We start from the raw sequence: 22,492 nt of genomic DNA, 5'->3' as shown, positions 1-22,492 counted from the left end.
TTTTTCGTTTTTGAGATATTAGAAAAAGAAATATTTAGGGGCCAACCATTCAACTCCTTAACGGGGACGTTTAGCAAAAAATGAAAAATTTCATACTGTTCAGAGCATTATTTTGACCAAATTTTGTTCAATATTGATAAACAAAATATTTCTCCCTTTCGAGATAAAAAGCATCAAAGATTTAGCATTCTTGCCCCTTGTGGCCCCTAATCATGTACCATACGACATAAAAATCATAATATTTAGATGTAGATGGTTGAGATGAACATAGATGGTTGAGATGAACATCTTTGCTTCAGTAATGTATTACAAAATATTAACTGATAAAGAGTTATCGATTGAAGACTTTTGGTCCCTATTGGCCCCTTATTTGAGTCCCCAGCCCCTTTTTTGGATCTCATCTTAAAGATCTTAAGATTATGGACATTTTGTGTTCAACAACTGTTCAGAAATTCTTTTTCGTTTTTGAGAAATTAGAAAAAGAAATATTTAGGGGCCAACCCTTCAACTCCCTAACGGGGACGTTTAGCGAAAAATAAAAGATTGCATATTGTTCAGAACATTATATTGAACATCTTTTGTTCAATATTACTTATCAAAATATTTCTCCCTTTCGAGATATAAAGCGTCAAAGATTTAGCATTCTGGCCCCTTGTGGCCCCTAATTATGTGTCATATGACATAACCAGAAGTCTCTGTTGAGACTGAAGCTCTACTGGTTTGTACTTATAAAAGGGAGAGAAAAGTACTTAAGCAGTTGGAAATTGAAACTTTTCAACAGCAATAAATAGAATAATGATCCTTGACTAAGTCTCTTTATGTTCTTAGTGCAGTCTACTTGCATGCCACATTTATATTATAATCAGACTAAAATTGTATTTGGAGTAGCATTTTGAAAGAATTTCACAGAAATTTCTATTTTTAGTAACCACGGCAACACCGTTCATCGAAATCAAAAACCGATACACAGAATTATGTACCTTATTGTAGTCTACTTGTGTGCCAAGTTATATTGAAATCAGACTAAAACTGTAGAAGGAGTAGCATTTTGAAAGAATTTCACAGAAATTTCTATTTTTAGTAACTACGGCAACACCGTTCTTCGAAATCAAAAACTGATATACAGAATTGTGTATCTTAGTGTAGTCTACTTGTGTGCCAAGTTATATTGCAATCAGACTAAAACTGTAGGAGGAGTAGCATTTTGAAAGAATTTCACAGAAATTTCTATTTTTAGTAACCACAGCAACACCGTTCATCGAAATCAAAAACCAATGCATAGAATTATGTACCTTAGTGTAGTCTACTTGTGTGTCAAGTTATATTGAAATCGGATCAAAACTGTAGGAGGAGTAGCATTTTGAAAGAATTTCACAGAAATTTCTATTTTTAGTAACCACGGCAACACCGTTCATAAAAATCAAAAACTGATACACAGAATTATGTATCTTATTTAAGTCTACTTGTGTGCTAAGTTATATTGAAATCAGACTAAAACTGTAGAAGGAGTAGCATTTTGAAAGAATTTCACAGAAATTTCTATTTTTAGTAACCACGGCAACACCGTTCATCGAAATTAAAAACCGATACACAGAATTGTGTATCTTAGTGTAGTCTACTTGTGTGCCAAGTTATATTGAAATCAGACTAAAACTGTAGGAGGAGTAGCATTTTGAAAGAATTTCACAGAAATTTCTATTTTTAGTAACCACGGAAACACCGTTCATCGAAATCAAAAACCGATAAACAGAATTATGTATCTTAGTGTAGTCTACTTGTGTGCCAAGTTATACTGAAATCAGACTAAAACTGTAGGAGGAGTAGCATTTTGAAAGAATTTCACAGAAATTTCTATTTTTAGTAACCACGGCAACACCGTTCATCGAAATCAAAAACCGATACACAGAATTATGTATCTTAGTGTAGTCTACTTGTGTGCCAAGTTATATTGAAATCAGACTAAAACTGTAGGAGGAGTAGCATTTTGAAAGAATTTCACAGAAATTTCTATTTTTAGTAACCACAGCAACACCGTTCTTCGAAATCAAAAACCGATACACAGAATTATGTATCTTAGTGTAGTCTACTTGTGTGCCAAGTTATATTGAAATCAGACCAAAACTGTAGGAGGAGTAGCATTTTGAAAAATTGTTTACAGACAGACAGACGGACAGACAGACAGACAGACAGACGGACGGACGGACGACGGACGCATTACTATCGCATAAGCTCTTCTGGTCTCTGACCAGTAGAGCTAAAAATCATAATATAAAGACGTTACGCGCGATATTGGTGCCATTTCACAATTTTAGAACCCGACCTAATAAACTCATCGGTGATATTAAAAACCTACTAGTAATATAAATGTATTTGGTATGATTGGATAGATTTTTAATAGATCTACCTGATTCTAGTAAGAAATTAACATTTTAATATATTTTATGCAAGAAGTAGAATTTTAAAACGCGTACAAAACGTATTTTAAGCGTGTAACGCGTTACATTTTTTAGCAGGGATCGCGCATTTTTCGTGTGTAGAGCGTTCAAAGTTGAATCTAGATTTTTCATTTTCCTCACAAAACATGAGCAATCCATGTCGTTTGTGACTTTATAAACGATTTTGCATTAAATGTTGGCAAGAAATAGAAAGCGATAGTTTTTACAGATGAAAAATATGTAACGCTTTTAATTAAAAACATGCATATGAATATGAACAATAAATTTTTGCATTTACATGAAAGTTTTAAATGAAACAAATTATATCAAAATAATGTGCATTTCCTATAGATTTAAAATATTTCATTGATGTTGATATCAAACCGCATGCTTAGAAGCTAGTAACTGGTCTACAAGTTCAACAGAAAAGTCCAACGTCTAAAATGACGTGCAAAAATAAGACAATGCCTTTTTTCGAGTCCTTTAATCATATTGTTTTTCCAATTTAACACAGAAATAACTCAAAGTCCATAATGTGCTACTCTACCCGGTTTGATTTGATATCAGATTAATAAATTTACTCCATGAATTAATATTTTACGCAACATTTAAGAGGTTCAACATATTTGTCCAGTGGACGTTCTTGGCGGGTAAAATTCGTTCTGATTCAAGGTATTACATGAAAATGCGTTTAAGACTGCTTCGAAAAATAAACAAAATTTATCAAATATTTACAAATCTAAAGCGCCCTTTATGTTCATGAGTTTAACTATAAATATCCTATGACTATTTAAACCCGTATTTCAATACAAAGAGATAGCGATAGGGTACCAGTCAAGCATGTTACACTGTTAAACGCATAACGTTAATTTCTTCCGTAGCGCTATGAAAGCGTAACGTTAAAAGTCACCAACATCGCGCGTAACGTCATAGTTGTAGATTGTTGAGATGAACATCTATGCTTCAGTAATGTATTACAAAAAATTAACTGATAAAGAGTTATCGATTGAAGACTTTTGGCCCCTAATTTGAGTCCCCAGCCCCTTTTTTGGATCTCTTCTTAAAGATCTTAAGATTTTGAACATTTTGTGTTCAACAACTGTTCAGAATTTCTTTTTCGTTTTTGAGATTTTAGAAAAAGAAATATTTAGGGGCCAACCATTCAACTCCCTAACGGGGACGTTTAGCGAAAAATAAAAGATTGCATATTGTTCAGAACATTATTTTGAACATCTTTTGTTCAATATTACTTATCAAAATATTTCTCCCTTTCGAGATATAAAGCGTCAAAGATTAAGCATTCTGGCCCCTTGTGGCCCCTAATTATGTGTCATATGACATAAAAATCATAATATATAGTTGTTAAACGTTAAGATTAACATTTTTGCTTCAGTAATGTATTACAAAATATTAACTGATAAAGAGTTATTGATAAAAGACTTTTGGCCCCTCTTGGCCCCTAATTGGAGTGCCCAGCCCCTTTTTCTTGATCTAGTCTTAAAGCTCTACTGATTTTGAACACTATGTGTTCAACAACTATTCAGAGATTCTTTTTCGTTTTCGAGTTATTTGCAAAAGAAATATTTAGGGGCCAGCCTTCAACTCCCTAACGGGGACGTTTAGCGAAAAATTAAAGATTGCATATTGTTCAGAACATTATTCTGAACATCTTTTGTTCAAAATTACTTATCAAACTATTTCTCACTTTCGAGATATAAAGCGTCAAAGATTTAGCATTCTGGTACCTTGTGGCCCCTAATTGTGTACCATACGACATAAAAATCATAATATATAGTTGTAGATTGTTGAGATAAACATTTTTGCTTCAGTGATATATAACAAAATATTTACTGTTATAAAGATATTGAATAAACTTTTTTGACCCCTTTAGGCCCTTAATTTGATGAGTCAGCACTTTTTTCTTGATATCATATTGAAGATCTTGAAGATCTTGTCATTCCCTACAATTATTGTTCAGTATGTCTTAACAAAATAATTATACTTTAAAAGATATGATGCAAAATGTGTCGAAAATTCACTCATAATTCGTGTCCTAGATTTCGACCCCTACCGCGCTTCCATATTGGACCTTTCTGAAAAAATTTAAATCCAATGTGCAATTCAGCAATTTGTCGTCTATCATTGCTGAAAATTTCAGCTCTCTAGCTAATGTCGTTTTTGAGTTTACTCATGGACAAGGAGACCCTCTAAAAATCACTGAAAGGGGCATAACTTCCGACCGGAAGTGATTTTTTCAAAATTGAATCGGGGGTACAAACTTCAGATAGAAGCACATAATCTCTGAAAATTTGAACAAAATCGATCGAGCCATCTTCGAGAAATCTTCTGCACAAAAATTGTAAAGAAAAAAAAAGAATAACTAGATACGATCTCGTTGTGAACAACGAGTGGGTCTTCCGTTCGATTCTTGATGAGATGAGATAAGATTTTGAATGAGATTTGCATTCTAAAGTAATGATTTTCCATAATCTGTAAAAAAAAAAAGACATTGAACAATAAAGACTTCTAAAATCGACTTTTGGTCCCTCACGGCCCCTAATATTAGGGATCAGCCCTTTTTTCTTCATAACATTTTAAAGCTCTTAGGATTATGAACACTTTTTGTTCAACAACTTTTCAGAGATTCTTTTTTTTGTTTTCGAGTTATTCGCAAAAAAAATATTAAGGGACCAGCCCTTCAACTCCCTAATGGGAACGTTAAGCGAAAAATGAAAGGTTGAATATTGTTCAGAACATTATTTTGAACATCTTTTGTTCAATGTTACTTATCAAAATATTTCCCACTTTCGAGATATAAAGCTTCAAAGATCGAGGATTCTGGCCCCTTGTGGCCCCTAATTATGTAATATACGACTTTAAAATCATAATATACAGTTGTAAATTGTTAAAATAAACATTTTTGCTTCATTAATGTATAACAAATTATTGACTGTTAAAGAGTTATAAAAAAAGACTTTTAGCCCCTTTTGGCCCCTAATGTGAGTACCCAGCCCCTTTTTCTGGATTTCATCTTAAAGCTCTTAGGATTTTGAACACTTTTTGTTCTACAACTATTCAGAGATTCTTTTTCGTTATCGAGTTATTCGCAAAAGAAATATTTAGGGGCCAACCCTTCAACTCCCTAATGGGGATGTTTAGCGAAAAATGAAAGGTTGCATATTGTTAAGAACATGATTTTGAACATCTTTTGTTCAATATTACTTGTCAAAATATTTCTCACTTTTGAGATATAAAGTGTCAAAGATTTAGCATTCTGGCCCCTTGTAGCCCCTTATTATGTACCATACGTCTTAAAAATTATAATATATAGCTGTAGGTTGTTGAGATAAACATTTTTGCTTCAGTAATGTATAACAAAATATTGACTGTAAAAGAGTTATCGAAAAAAGATTTTTAGCCCCTCTTGGCCCTTAATTTGAGTATCCAGCCCCTTTTTCTGGATTTCATCTTAAAGCTCTTAGGATTTTGAACACTTTTTGTTCAACAACTATTCAGAGATTCTTTTTCGTTATCGAGTTATTCGCAAAAGAAATATTTAGGGGCCAACCTTTCAACTCCCTAATGGGGACGTTTAGCGAAAAATGAAAGGTTGCATATTGTTCAGAACATGATTTTGAACATCTTTTGTTCAATATTACTTGTCAAAATATTTCTCACTTTCGAGATATAAAGCATCAGCGATTTAGCATTCTGGCCCCTTGTAGCCCCTAATCATGTAATATACGACATAAAAATCATAATATACAGTTGTAGATTGTTGAGATAAACATTTTTGCTTCAGTAATGTATAATAAAATATTGACTGTTAAAGAGTTATCGAAAAAAGACTTTTAGCCCCTTATGGCCCCTAATTTGAGTGTCCAGCCCCTTTTTCTGGATTTCATTTTGAAGCTCTTAGGATTTTGAACACTTTTTGTTCATCAACTATTCAGAGATTCTTTTTCGTTTTCGAGTTATTTGCAAAAGAAATATTTAGGGGCCAACCGTTCAACTCCCTAATGGGAACGTTTAGCGAAAAATGAAAGGTTGCATATTGTTCATAACATCATTTTGAACATCTTTTGTTCAATATCACTTATCAAAATATTTCTCACTTTCGAGATATAAAGCGTAAAAGATTTAGCATTCTGGCCCCTTGTGGCCCCTAATTTTGTACCATACGACATTAAAATCATAAAATACAGTTGTAGATTGTTGAGGTAAACATTTTTGCTTCATTAATGTATAACAAAATATTGACTGTTAAAGAGTTATCAAAAAAAGACTTTTAGCCCCTCTTGGCCCCTAATGTGATGAGTCAGCACTTTTTTCTTGATATCATATTAAAGATCTTTTCATTCAGCACAAATTTTGTTCAGTATGTTTTAACAAAATAATTATACTTCAAAAGATTTGATACAAAATGTCTCGAAAATTCACTCATGAGTTGTGTCCTAGATTTCGACCCCTACCGCGCTTCCATATTGGACTTTTCTGAAAAAAATTTGATCCAATGTGCAATTCAGCAATGTGTAGTCTATCATCGCTGAAAATTTCAGCTCTCTAGCTAATGTCGTTTTTGAGTTAACTTAAGGACAAGGAGACCCTCTAAAAATCACTAAAAGGGCGATAACTCACGACCGGAAGTGATGTTTTCAAAATTGAAACGGGGGTACAAACTTCATATAGACATACACAAACTCTGAAAATTTGAACAAAATCCATCAAGCCATCTCCGAGAAATCGTCTGCACAAAAATTGTAAGAAAAAAAGAAGAATAATAAAAGTGAAAAAGAAACAATAGAATAATAGAAGGGTCTTCCGTTGGAGACGGAAGACCCTAATAAAAGTGAAGAAGAAACAATAGAATAATAGAAGGGTCTTCCGTTTGAGACGGAAGACCCTAATAAGAATAGGGAAAAAGAAACAGAACGAAAACAAAAAGGTCTTCCGTTGGAAACGGAAGACCTTAATTACTTTAAAGAACATTTATATACAGACTTCCATTTTGTACTGACCCGTGCCGAAAAAGAGAATTTCTAAGAATTACATTGTTTTATGATGGTAATTCCCATCTAGACATGATTGTAGGGCTTTTGGAGATCAGGGTATCGTTTCACAAAAGCGTGGTAAGTTGCACGTAAGTACGACGTAAGTAGTGCATAGCTAAATTTCGGCGTTTCACGAAAGCGTCTTAATTCACGTTGTATCATATGTTACGAAGTAACTTTAAGGCACCTTGGAGGTGAGGTTAAATTACGTCCTAACGTTAATTTCCAAAGATGGCAGCGTTCATGGTAGTCACAGACGAACAGGTGCGTCGAAATTTACGCAGAACGCGCGTGTTCCAGGACAGGCAGAATCCACTTTATGCCTTCCATATGATAATAGTGCAAATTTAAAACCAAGTTTCCCGCAGCTCTGTTATTTTTCAGATTGAATGAAAACCAAGAATGAGTATTGTTGTAAATATGTCATTTATTAATGACACAAATGAAACACATGAAATTTGGGAGATCCTATGACTTTCTACAATTTGTATCTACACCTTGTTATGGATCTCCCAAAACTTTAAAATAACATCATGACAATACTCAAAAAACACAAATATATCAAACATTTAAGCTGAAAAATAAGGTGGCAACAAACAATAGGCCACCAAAAATCCAACTACATTGGATTTTCCGCCACCCAAGGGAAACAATCCACGTACATGGACAACATAGGAGAAAAAACATAATAATCTTAATATACATGTTTAAGAAAAGATTCTGGACAGCAAACCCCTGTAACTTACCACATTTTAATTGCATTTATATAAATCATGATAAACAATATTTCTAGTACAAAGGTTTAAAATATTTGTATTGATGTAATAAAACAACATATTGGCAATGGTTAATTACAATTAATTAATTACATTGCAAACAGTAAATTAGTCTATACAAATGATTTGCAGTAAACATTACAAATGCCGAGTCCTTTATTTCATGCTCCAATTTGTTATTTACTCTCTAATCATCCATTGCAGATGACTGAAGGTAACTCTATGGTAATAAATTGTAGGGGGAAGGGGTAGACAGACCTCATCTGAACCAACTTAATCTGACCTAAGGACAACCTTCATGAACATGTCAGACATAATCTGACCAATTTACAGATTATCTAGGGACAACTTACATGAACATATCAGACATAATCTGACCCATTTACAGCTTAGCTAGGGACAACCTACACGAACATGTCAGACATAATCTGACCCGTTTACAGCTTATCTGGGGGCAACCTACATGAACATGTCAGACATAATCTGACCCATTTACAACTTATCTGGGAAACCTACAAGACCACAACCAACATAATCTGACCCATTGAAAGCTTAACTGGGGACAACCTAAATGAACACAACCAACATAATCTGACCCATTGAAAGCTTAACTAGGGACAACCTACATTAACCAACCAACATAATCTGACCCATTTACAGATTATCTTAGGATTGATTGATTGATTGGTGTTTAACGCCGAGTCGGCAATATTTCAGCCATATTTCGGCAGGAAAATACGTTTAATGATCAGTTTTGAGAGTTTTTTGGTTTCTCTGGCGGCCCCCAGTGAGCCTACTCTTTTCCGAAAACCTGAGAAACGATCTTTTGCGTGCCAAGGGGGTTGTTATCCTTGACACGGGGCACCGTTTAACGTCCCATCCGACGGACTTAAAAATTAAAAATATTTAAACAGTTAAAAATAAAACATTTTTTAATCAACCAAATATATTGCACTGTGTACCATTAAATTTTACTGTAAAAATCAGTTTCATGTAAATAATCTAAAATTGTATTAACATTAACTTTTGTAAACAGTTCACGCATCGTTTGTACATTATTGAAAAGTCTACCTCGAATAGGCGAAAAATCAGTACATTCTAAAAGAATATGATTTATAGTAAGTGGACAGTCACATGATATACATTCTGGCTGTAATTCTCTTTTAAATAAGTATGCATGAGTTAATTTTGAATGACCTATACGTAGTCTTGAAATAATCACTTCATCCTGACGTTTAAGGCCAAAGTTAGATGTTTTGTTGTTTACTTTGTTCTCTATGGCATAGAGTTTAGTTGTATCACAAAACTCCCAATAAACTTGCCAAATAGAATTTACATAGAGTTTCACTTTATATTTCAGATCAGTATAAGGAATTTTAAAATAGGTTATGTCATATTGAAGGGCCATTTTTGCAGCGCTATCAGCCTTAGTGTTTCCAATAATGCCAATATGACTTGGAATCCAACAAAAATCAACTACTTTACCTTGTTGTGTAAAATGAAAGTACTGAATCAGTATATCTAGAATGTATGGTTGATCGATATTCATATTTTGTATAGATTGTAAGCAAGAAAGCGAGTCCGAAAATATTGTAAAATCGTTTTCATTAGAGGATTTTATATATTCAAATGCAAGCTGTATGGCTTTTGCTTCTGCTGTAAATATTGTTGCTTCATTTGGAAGTCGCAAAGAGAAAACATTGTTTTTAAACACTGCAGCCGCAGCTACTTTATTGTTGTCTTTAGAACCATCTGTATAAATTTCGACTGAAGAATTTTTTGATTGTTTTATTTCGGATAATTTCTGTTTAAAAACAAGAGAATTGGTTTCTGATTTCTTAGACTCAGTTAAAGATGTATCTACATTTGGTTTAATTAATTTCCATGGTGGTATTTCAGATAAAGTTGTAGTTTTTATGATATCCAAAGGTATTTCGGCATCTCTGATATGTTTTCTAGATCTTAGACCAATAGGCTTTATACAAGTTTTACATTTATCATACATATGTTCATATTGCGGATTAAAAACACAATCATAAGCAGGATTATTAATGTTTGCTTTTAATTTGAGAATATACTGTAAGGTGAGTTTGATTCTTCTCAAGTCCAGCGGTGGCTCATTTGCTTCGACATATAAACTATTAACAGGAGAAGTTCGAAAAGCTCCCAAGCAAAGTCGAAGGCCTTGATGATGGACTGCGTCGAGAGCTTTCATGTATGAAGCTCTTGCCGAGCCATATATAATGCAACCATAATCTAATTTAGATCTAACTAAAGAGCGATAGAGTTTCAATAGAGTATTTTTATCTGCCCCCCATTTTGTATTCGCAATTACTTTTATTACATCTAATGCCTTTGTACATTTTTCTTTCAGCATTTTAATATGTGATATAAAAGAAAGTTTGCTGTCAAAGATTATGCCTAAAAATTTAATCTCTTTTACTACTTTTATAGGGATTCCATCTAGTAACAAACGTGGTTCATCATGAGCTTTCCGTTTGGAGCAGAAGTGTATACAGGAGGTTTTACTTTTTGAGAACTTAAATCCATTCATATCAGCCCAATTTTGTATTTTGTTAAGACAGACCTGTAATTTTTGCTCAATATAATTCATACTTTTAGATTTGAAACAGAGAACAAAATCATCAACATAAAGACTTCCATGCATATCATTTTGAAGCACTTCAGCTATACTGTTCATTTTTATACTGAATAATGTGACCGATAAAATACTACCTTGTGGTACGCCCATTTCTTGTTCAAAATTGTCAGAGTAAGTAGAACCAAAACGTACTTGAAAATGTCTATCATTCAAAAAATTCTTTATAAAATTGGGCAAGTGTCCTTTAAGGCCCATACTGTAAAGATCTTTCAAGATGCCATATCTCCATGTGGTATCATAGGCCTTTTCTAAATCGAAAAATACAGATACAACATGCTCTTTATGTATAAAAGCATTTCGAATATAGGTTTCCAGTCGTACTAACTGGTCAATGGTACTTCGGTTTTTCCTAAAACCACATTGTATATTGGTTAAAATGTTATTGGTTTCAAGAAACCATATTAGGCGTTCATTGATCATCCGTTCCATGGTTTTACATAAGCAGCTTGTTAAAGCAATTGGTCGGTAGTTATTAGGATCTGTATGGTTCTTTCCAGGCTTTGGAATAGGGATAATGGTAGCTTGGGTCCAGGAGTGTGGAAAAAGACCTCGTGTCCAGATAGAATTGAAAATTTGCAAAAGACATTCTTTACTACTTTGGGGGAGATGTTTAATTATTTGATAGTGAATTTGATCCGGTCCTACCGCAGTATCATGAGATTTATCTAAAGACTTTTGCAGTTCATCTAATGTGAATGGTTGATTATAACATTCCCGGTTTTCAGATGTAAAATTTAAGGTTTTCTCTTCTTGTGAGTTTTTATATGGAATAAATATAGGGCTCATATTGTTTGTGGAAGAATTTGTAGAAATTGTTTTAGCTATTTCATTTGTTATTTCTTTTTTATTCGTAATTATTTTATTTCCAATATTAAGATGCTGATATTTTTCAGGACCCTTTCCCTTAATTTTTCTTATTGCGTTCCAAACCTTATTTATTGGAGTATGCGAATTTAGACTAGAAACAAATTTTTTCCAAGATTTTCGTTTGCTAAAATTAATGGTTCTACGAGCTTTTGCTCTAAATATGCGGAAATTGCTTAAATTTGTTGATGTTGGTAATCTATTGAATAGTTTTTCAGCTTTTTTACGAGCTTTAATAGCATCATCACATTCTTAGGACAACGGGTATACCTACATGAACCTGACAGGCATAATCTGACCCATTTATAATTAATTAAGGGACAGGCTACATGAAAATGACAAGATTAATTTGACCAATACAAAATTGATTGCAGGACGACCTTTATAAGCAGATGTTTTGTGCTGTACTGTTATCATTAGGAGAGGGTAGTAGACTATACCTTATAAATTTAATTAATTGTGGATAAAAAACACAAAAAAAAAAAACCAAACTACTGGAGAGAAAGAGTAAAGGATCCTGTACTTATATCTCTTGACTGCATCAAATTTCCATCTACCCATACGTTGAATTGCATTTTTCGAAGAACCCAACCTAGCTGCATGAGTAGCTGCCCCAATACAAAAAGCATAACCTTGTAAATTTTTTATTCAAACCCATGAATGTAAAACTTGCACCTAAATGTTTTGAAACCAATGACTGTGAAACTGGAGTTCCATCAATTAATTGAAAAAGGGGTCCCCTTTGAATGTTTAAATTGGCACATATACTCAAAAAGAGGAAACACAGGACAGAGATCTTTTTCAGACTGGGCCTCTAGGTAGATGGTAACTGACTGACCAGATTGCTAGTTTTTGTGTGTGACATAAAATTAAACTAAAATTAAACAATTTTCAATATCCTTGCCCAGTTTTAAAATGTATGTTTGACCTTAAAAACACTTGATTCATAGATTGCAGTGTCCTGACAAATAATTCTCCCAATCTAATGCTCTTAAAAGAATTCGGTTATTACAAGTAGGCCTTGTAAGACGTATAGCTTTTAAACTTTTGTAGGATATCCCTCCGAATTTCCCTTGTTGTTTGGAGTTTTGAGGCTGTTCTTTGGCATGATTTTTGACACCCTTTTTAACAATTTCTGAACCAAAAACAAAATTCTTAGATGGGTCTGGCAAATTCAGAATTTTTTGAAAAATTAAATGGCCGAAACATGTGATGCCAATGTGCTTGGTGAATAATACTCGAGTCTGTCAGCACATACATTAGATTTTATTGAAGCATGGTTAGCTCTAAAGTGAATTTTGCACTGTATTGCCACTAGTACAAGCCGACAAAATAATTTCATGAGGTTATGTTCACCAGATGACTGTTTATTTATGCCTTCTACTACTGCCTTATTGTCAAATAAGAAAAGTCTTTTTTTTTTTGCTTTGAAGCTTGTGCCCACATAATTCTAAATGTAATAGCAATTGGAAAAAGTTCTTTGATGCATATTTGACATTATATAAGGGCATCAGGCCATCTATCTGCAAACCATTTTGAACCCAAAACTACAGCAAAACTGTGTGACCCTGCGGCATCAATTTGCAAATTTAGATATTCTGAGGACATCAATTCTTTATTCAGGAAGACAGATTTTCCATGAAAATGATTTATGGATATATGACCAGGAAATACGACCAGGTAGCTAAGTCAGCTCTCGCTTCCCCTCTATCTTAGCATATCATTTAAAATCATCAAAACAACAAGTGAGATTGATTAAACGGCTTAAAAAGGCTCTACCAGGTACTACTAGCTACCCCACATGCGAAGTAATAAGACTTATGTGCTGACTGTAATTCTTTCAATCACCTTTTTTTGCAGTTTTATATATATATTTTTTTTTATGGATTTCTATACCATTATCCCAGTATCTACTTCTGTCCAATAGATAATTATTTTAGGTGTAGGTGTATGGGTTTTATTAGGATCTTTAAAAGGAGCCCCAAATTGCCTACATGAGAATAAAATACTGGCTACAACATACCTACACTTTGATGAATTTGGTGGGCCCACAAAAAAAAATCGTCGAGGATATGAGAGACCCCTGCTGCTTTAAAAATATTTCCATTGTCCACTGTAGTGCATAACTTAATGTTTCAAAATTTGACAACTGTTACTTGCTCACATTGGTTACCGAGTATCCATAATATTAAAAATGAATTTCCCAATGAAAACCTAATAGATGGTGATCTAGAGGGTGAACTGGAACTATTTTATAGGCCTCTTTGATGTCAGACTTTGCTCTTAAAGATATTGACCAAATTTTTTAACCAAACTTCTAACATTAACAATCCAATAACAGTGTACAGAAGAGAAGCTCTTTGGATGTTGGCATTCACAGACAGGTCTTTTGGAAAAAAGAAGTCATGAATTGTTCTCATTATTTGAATTACCTTTTGACACTAAGTTTAGGGCCGCAGTAGGCGTGATACAACAAATTGATTTAATTGGGGTGCAGGTACTGGTCCATCAATTCCCTTTTTGCAGACCTGTTTCTGTGGTCATTTGAGAACATTTTGGTGCTCCCTTGCTGATTAATGATTACTCAACATATTGGATATGATGGGCTCGGCAAACACAACCCAGGCTAAAGTCCCCATTTAAAACTCTGCACTAATTAAGTTTAAAGAGATCTATCATAATGAACTAGAAATTCACTTAATTTATTTGGATTGATTGGTGTTGGAAGTCGAAGACCCCCCAAAATACTGAATCCTCTCGCTGCTGCAGCAGCAGCACACGCAAATCTAAATACTGATTTTCCCAGATTTTTTGTTTTATGCGTTGTGCTACTGTTGCACCGAGCGGAATCCCATCAATGTCGATATGCTATTTTGGGGTCGCTGGCTCGCCTGAACTTAATAACTGATTGAGTATTTCTGATATGTTGCTTGTAGCATCTTAAGAGGGTTCCGCGACTACCTTGTTACTTTAGAATTTTGTCTGCTTGTTTTCATTATCAATCTGCACGGATGGATACGCCACCAGTTTTGACACTTCACTCTGAGTTTTTACTCTTTTCCTCTTCTCCAGGTTTCGTCTGTGGCTGGGCGTCTCTTGGGCAGGATTGAAGCTGAAAGAATTCTATCTAGAATATAATTTATGACTATATATTTTAAGCGAACTACTTCATGTATTTTCTGCTGTTATGATGAAAGGTATCACCAACATTTTAGGTAATGACCTTTCATAATTGCATACTTTGATAATAAAATGATGAAGATTTCAACAACAGTGGCTTCATAACTGTTATATTTTACTGATAAATCAAGTCTTTATAAAAGAAAAAAAAAACATGCCTGGCTTTTGATCTTGTATTGAATAGTTTAGTTATACCTTGAGACAGCCACATGACTTACCCAGTACTCACTGAGAACCAACTTTGAATAAGCAACATGAAAAACTTTGACATCATGTATACTGCTAGTTCACATTACGAACCAATAACTTTGAGACAGTAACATGAAAACTTTGACATCATGTATACTGCCAGTTCACATAGCGAACTCAAAACTTTGATACAGCAACATGAAAAACTTTGACATCATGTATGCTGCTAGTTTACATAGCGAACCAATAACTTTGAAACAGCAACATGAAAAACTTTGACATCATGTATACTGCTAGTTCACATTGCAAACCAATAACTTTGAGACAGTAACATGGAAAACTTTGACATCATGTACTGCTTGTTCATATAGCGAACTAAAAACTTTGATACAGCAACATGGAAAACTTTGAGGTCATGTATGCTGCTAGTTCACATTGCGAACCAATAACTTTGAAACAGCAACATGAAAAACTTTGACATCATGTATACTGCTAGTTCACATTGCAAACCAATAACTTTGAAACAGTAACATGAAAAACTTTGACATCATGTTTACTGCTAGTTCACATTGCAAACCAATAACTTTGATGCAGCAACATGGAAAACTTTGACGTCATATGTATACTGCCAGTTCACATTGCGAACCAATAACTTAAATACAGCAATTAACATGGAAAATTTTGACATATGTATACTGTAATTTACCCTGCAAACAATAACTTTTGAAACATTAGCATGGAAAATTTTGACATTATGTTCTGCAGGTTTTCATGAAGTTATACATATCTTAAAGAAAGATAAATAATACTTGAATGTTTAGAATGGACATCTTTCTAAAATATCTTACTAGATATTTGACTCTTGTCCTATACATATGCATCTATTCATTTCCATGATTTATGCTCATATATCATGTATATCATTATATCAAACTTCAAATTAATTTATACTGGCCTTAGCCTCCTGCAAGTGTTGACCACTGCATCTTTCATTGACCATTTACTAAAGGTACGGATGGATGACATGCATGGTTTTGTACGTAGGTGACGCTCCCTCAGGTACTGTAGGTTAGCTCCAAAACCCCAGTGTTTCTAAAATGACACACACAGTGTATGGTAAGGATTCAGACACAGAGTTTCTAAGCTGATTAATCTCAATAGCATCGTTGCATCCCGGTGGTAAGTTATATAATTGTTGAAGAAGTTGCAGAAAATTACATGTGTTTTCACACTCGTACCATGAATCAGGGCTTTGAAAAGAAATATACCTTACAATCTTTGTGGGGGTCGAAGGAAGTTTATGCGATTTTAAATTTGAAAAGGCGGACGGTCAGGGGCTGTGGAGAAAGTACATAGTGTTCACGATGTCGCCAACCCTTAACGTTTAACCCACCTTGGCCACGGATCAACAGTGAGAATCTATTTATAATTTAGGTCAAAACAAAGATTTTTTTTTCACATCTTGTCTTTCATATACTTGTCCATCCTTATAATGTACGAATGGCCGATTAGCACAGTCCTCATGCCATTTTGTAATATATGCATGTACCCCAGGCTCCGATGGAGTCGAAAAACAGTCACAAAGCGAATCCAAATATCATCACTTACATACTGTGCATAAAGTCGTATGTACTGCTAATCCACTGATTATTTAGCATTGATCAAGATGAATAACTGAGTTTGATGTTTTTCTACAAAAATTGGTGTAGAACACTTGCAGCATAAACCAGCAATAATAATCACGCATATTTAACGTCAGCTGACGACTAATCGGCGCAAAGCCCGTAAACCTGAGACTATGCATTACATACCTATCTCGAAACCTGATATATACATGAATATACTACAATCACTACAATCGCAACCAGAAGGGATGAGATGAATGATAAGAAATGACGACATTATGTGCCACGACGGCATCAATATTATCCATCGTTACCGATTAGACAGAATGACCATCATCAGAATTATTGCATGGTCTGAATATTGCCTAGAAGACCAACAAAAAGATCTGGAGCTTCTGAGCCTCTCTGCAAGTGTTTGCTGCTTTAAGATTCCTTGCTTTCGGCTCCCAGCAGAGAGTGGCTTATTGGAGACACTCTGGGAATATCGAAAGCATCTGTTTGGCAGGTATTTAAATACAAGGATTATAAAATTATGTTTTTTACTAGAAGTCTAATTGAATTTGAATGGGCCCTTTTCAAAAAAACTTGGAATTGCCTTCCTCTCCCAACTCATGAAAAAATGGAAGAGAAAGAACTTGGTAAAGGCAGAAAAGAAACGAAAATTGAAATACAGCCGTTGAAGGGATGAGAAGAAAATTGTTATGAAATAAAAGAGCATTTCCTGAAAAGGCTTGAAGATTTAAAAAAAAAGAGATTAATTTGGTCCATTTTTTGGTCCATCGATAAAGAGAAGGTAAGCTTTAAAAATGCCCTTATGATAAATTTATAGATATAAAATTTTGATTAGGTCTATAGACGATGTTATCAATATCTTGTGTCGGACAATCACCAACATCAAGTTTCCGACTGGTGATGCCGAGACAACAAGGACGAAGTTTGGTTTCCATGCAATCGCAATGAGTGCTGTACCGAAAAGGTAAAATTAAATAGAACTAAAAGCCCGAATAGCTATGCAATATTTTTATATTCATAAAGGATATTCTCAGTGTCAAGCTTAAAAAGGTAAACATGCAGACGATTTCGTTCATCATTGCATTGGTTTTGGTAAGTATTCGTTTTCTCCTTTTCGTGAGTCCCTTTCCATGATTGCAAAATTAATTACTAGCATGTGATATTCAACTAGGCTACTTCACTGTAAGCTCTTCATTATTATTTTTTATCAACTATTTGAGATGTGTCATGATGATTAAGTAATCGATTGGAGGGGGGCATCATGGACAACCTATAGCGATATCGTGTACATATTGACCTACTTAAAAAAATATTAAAAACGTATGCATACATTTTATATTAATATACTGAAATAGTAAACAGAGCATAAAATGTTTATAAATACAATGCTGTATACACACAGGGAAACAAATGTTCTTCCAGCACTCGTTCTTCTTTTGATTAGTTTTTACGTCCTTCTGTGGAGCAAACCTCATCCGCCAGGACCTCTACTTCCCTTGCCGTAAAATTCTTCCTCTGTTTCTTAATTTTAGAAAGTGTTTAGTCTGCCATTATTTTTTTACTTCCGGTAAAATTAAGTAGTACGTAAGGTGCGATTATTTACGACAGTTCTAAGTACCTTTAGTGAAACAGTCGTAACGTAGTACGTAGGTACTACCTAAATTCGTCGTAACTTGCTAAGTAGTACGTAATTTACCATGTTTTTGCTAATGCATACCCAGTACCCCAAAAGTTTTGCCAACTCCAAGCCTACAACTTACCACAAAAGTTTGATATCAGCTGTTACATTAAAATATTGATAAGAATATTGCCAAGTGATTGATATGTGTGTAATCAATTGACAGGTCATTTCTACTAGAGATGAAATAATGTACGAAATTATGATTGGTAATTGAAACGATACAAACTTTGAAATATTTATGCACATTTGATTTTTAAATAAAGTGGGCATAAACCTTTTTGCCATATTTTCCACAAGGATGTCCTTGAGGTCTTGAATAATTTTTTTTTAAAGATTTTGTGAGAGTTTTCACGGACTCAAAATAGAGATGGGGATGACAGAAATTGGATTACCCATGAGAATTGACGGAGAATCTTTGTGGATATGGTCTACAAAAGAAAAGGAATCAAATTCACATTCTATTTTATCACAGTTTGGTTTTTTTTTTGTTCTTTATTAGCGCTAAAATGGTTTTCTCTATAATCTTAAAAAATGTCTGTAATCTTTTATATTTAAAACTTCATCGAAACCATCTGAAAATTTAAGAATTTACAGTCTGATCTTGCATGGAGAAAGGGTATGGATTGTCTGTGAATCAAAAGGTGGTTTTAAAAAGAAATGAAAACAGTTGTAACTGTGCTAAGTAAACCTTAGCTAAAGAGAACTCTCCGGTTCCTTACAAGGACTTGGTTGTTGTCAAAGAATGTTATGACATAACATTTAGGGAATTTTTCTAATTCTGAGTATGCTGATCAATCCAGTTCAGCATTGAAGTATAACTCCCCCGTTTAGGGGGACACAAAAAGTTTCAGACAGACTATCTTGTGCTACAGACGTAATTTAATAGATTCAAGTACGGTGTATATAAATTGCAAATTTGTGTTGTTTGCAACAAGTGAATATAAATTCGATGGCTAACACGACCCTTGGTTTTTGTTACGAATTTATGTTTATGAACAGGGCTTTTTCCATCACTCATTTGTTAATGTCACACGTTTCCATAAGGGCAATAATTGTGTACTGGCCACTCATACCATAAATTTACAAAATTCCCCTTCCCTATACCTATCCCTTGCAATTCTTTTTATTTTTTTTAACGTTTTACCGATGTGCTATTCATACGAATAATTTTTTTAAACTTATATACAAGTTCTGCCGACTGGCGAAAAAATAATTTAAATTTACGTTTTCATCACTTGTTAGTAATTTTTTTTATCATAAGATGTACAATGACATGAAATTCTAGTCAGGTTCCAATTTTCAATTATTCAAATATGTGCACGAATTTTATTCTTGAAATTCGGTAAGTTGTTTCTTTTCAAAATTGACATGTTCCTAGCAGCTACATGGGGGCATTTTTTCTTTGTAAAAAAAAAAAATTATATATTCACTGATATAAACGGAGTTAGCCCCCATCCCCCTTTTAAGGGATTGAAATAATAAAAAATTTATAAATACATTAAAGCCGCTTGGTCCGATTATAATCGCTAAAAATATATATTCGTTTTTCTTCTTGAAAAATAATTTCCCTAAATAGTTTGAACTTTTGTCAAATTATATCCCCAAAGTCTTTTTCTTTTAAAAGATATCAAAATTAGAAAGTTAAAAAAATAATTTTTTTTGGTCACACAAAAAATAATCCTATGTTGATCATTGTTGATAACGCGTGAAATCCCCTTTAAAAAATAAATTTATCCTTGCATGTTTATATCATGAAGAACAAACCCGAGTATTTTTTTCACAACAAAGTACATGTATTAATGTATTACCTGTACACGGACAATAGTTTAGCTCCTTTATAAAAATCATTTTTCTTTTATTCTTAAAATATGCATATTTAATATAAAATTTTTACATGTATGAATCATATTCAATAAATTTCTTGAAAAGATGTATTATGGCTAAGGCTTCTACTAAATAGAGAAAAAAAAATACTCGGGTTTGAATTATCTTCTTTATTGAATATATCCGATAAAATTATTATTTTCAAAAATTTACTTCACAACAGACCTTAACTTCCGTAGGAACTACTGTTTGTCAATAAGGTTTATGATCTGCATTTTCCATGTAAGGATTGTTGTTATAAAATATTGAAACAATCCTATAATTTGTTTTTATATATTTTTTATGTAATGAGGTACATTTATTGTGTAAGATAATATGCGCCTGTTTTGGGGTTTAAACGGCTTTTAAATAATACACCTGCTCCATGTAAACTTTTAAATTTTATTCAATAATCATTTTGACCATATCAATATAAGAGTGTCCTGTCACAGTCAGTTTGCTCTGACCAACATGACCGTTTCCTTTTTCTCCTCTCCGTTAACTACCGGGGTTAGGGAGATAACCATTCCCGGACCAGGGGCCATTCAGGAAGGCCGAGTAACAGTTCCGGAACCACCAACCGCCCTTAAAAACAGCAGCACAGCTACGATCCGCGCCCAGGTCATTGTCTCGGTCAGGGGTACTGAAGGACATCCCATTTAATGTGCTATCGGGTCGTCGAGTGTTAAGCATGTTGTCACCTAAAAAAAATAAAAAATTGGCAATCTATATAATTAGATAAAAGTGATGTTAAAAAAAGTAGAATTGCATCAAACGTTGCGTTGGTAAACATTTGAAAGCAAAGATCGGTTATCACGCCTAAAAACGTCTCACTTTATGATACGCATTTGGTAATGTATCAGAGCATATCCGGATCTTTGAAAACATTGGTGATTGGGTCAAGAGTAAAAATCATTATGACGCTTGTCATGATTGTGGAAATGAAAAAAAAACGACCTTAGTGAATTTATAGTGAAATAGAATGCTAACAATTATTGAAAAATATCTTCCAACATTGTATGAATGACGAATTGAATTTGATATCGACATCGATTGTGTACCAATTATAGTCTTTGCAATGCATTGACTCTTAATAGGACTCATTAAAATTTTGTACCACCTACTTATTTGTCAACAGCTGGACTTGTATTGAATTAACACTAGGAGGGTGGTCTTGAGATTAAATCAACAAAACCACAAATAAAGGTTTTTACGATTTACTGCTGCATAAAAACAAGGAAGGTGAGATCTGATTAGAAAAGGGTAAATTTGTTTTTGTAGGATTAACTTTATTTGCCTTCATTCCTTTTTAACCTTTCAGTGCATCTTTCGCTTTTATTATTAACGTTTGTTTTAATTAAATCTTACCCAATGTCCCGTTAACTGGCCCTCCAAGAAAAAGTCTGTAGTTACCGGCTTCATCAGAAACAGAGAACTGATGATAAAGTTGGTACAATCGTGTATCATTTTGTAATGTTATAGACACGTAGGGGGAGGAGTTTCTTCCCCTTGTAAGTTGGTGAATAACGTCATTTCCTTTAAAATACATCATGTTTATATAACAAAGCCAAAGCATGATATAAAATTGTTGCAGTGTTATACAAAAACAGTTTCCATAAACACAGGTATATAATTATCATACAAATTACAAGAAAATATATGGAGAACTTTCAATTCTAACTTTTACTTATCAAAAATTAAGTTAATATAACTAAACAAATCAACAATTTACATAACTATAACGAACTAATAATTGTGTTTAAAAATGCAGTACGTGTCCTCCGGGTTCCCGAAGCCTGTTTTATACTCCGCCCAAGTTTTGTAAAACTCACTGATCCACTCCTGCGTTTTTGAATTGCCTATAGAACAATCATTTAATATGTGACGTCATTTATGGCACCTGATCCTTCCTCTTATTTTGTGAATGTCTGATTTTGTATTTTTCAAATGGACTCTTGAGTAAGAACATTGTTAGTTATTTCAATAAAACAGACATCTCATAATTAGTGAAAATATCTCAGAGAGGGACGATAAACCATATACAATGAATAGATACTATTATATAACATTTTGAAATAAGTTTTATATTATATCACAAATATAATGTTTTTAAATCCATATGCCCTGAACAATCGAATTCGTACATATATTTCC

The 22,492-nt window shown here is 33.6% G+C and overlaps 1 protein-coding gene across 1 annotated transcript; it reads right to left on the bottom strand.

The window, feature by feature from the left end:
- Positions 1-18,823: 18,823 nt before the first annotated feature.
- Positions 18,824-21,874, bottom strand: LOC134268738 (ficolin-2-like; the record flags this gene model as incomplete). The annotated part of the gene is made up of 3 exons (XM_062750975.1): positions 18,824-18,903; positions 20,920-21,039; positions 21,707-21,874. Coding segments are annotated over 3 exons (368 nt in total), but the record flags the coding sequence as incomplete, so codon positions are not given.
- Between the last annotated feature and the right edge of the window lie 618 nt (positions 21,875-22,492).

Source organism: Saccostrea cucullata, unplaced genomic scaffold (genome assembly GCF_032062105.1).
Source record: "Saccostrea cucullata isolate Sc308-1 unplaced genomic scaffold, CSIRO_AGI_Scuc_v1 ctg8667, whole genome shotgun sequence".
Classification (NCBI taxonomy): Eukaryota; Metazoa; Mollusca; class Bivalvia; order Ostreida; family Ostreidae; genus Saccostrea; species Saccostrea cuccullata.
Note: the sequence above shows the minus strand (reverse complement) of the source record. Positions and strands in the feature narration are given on the sequence as shown.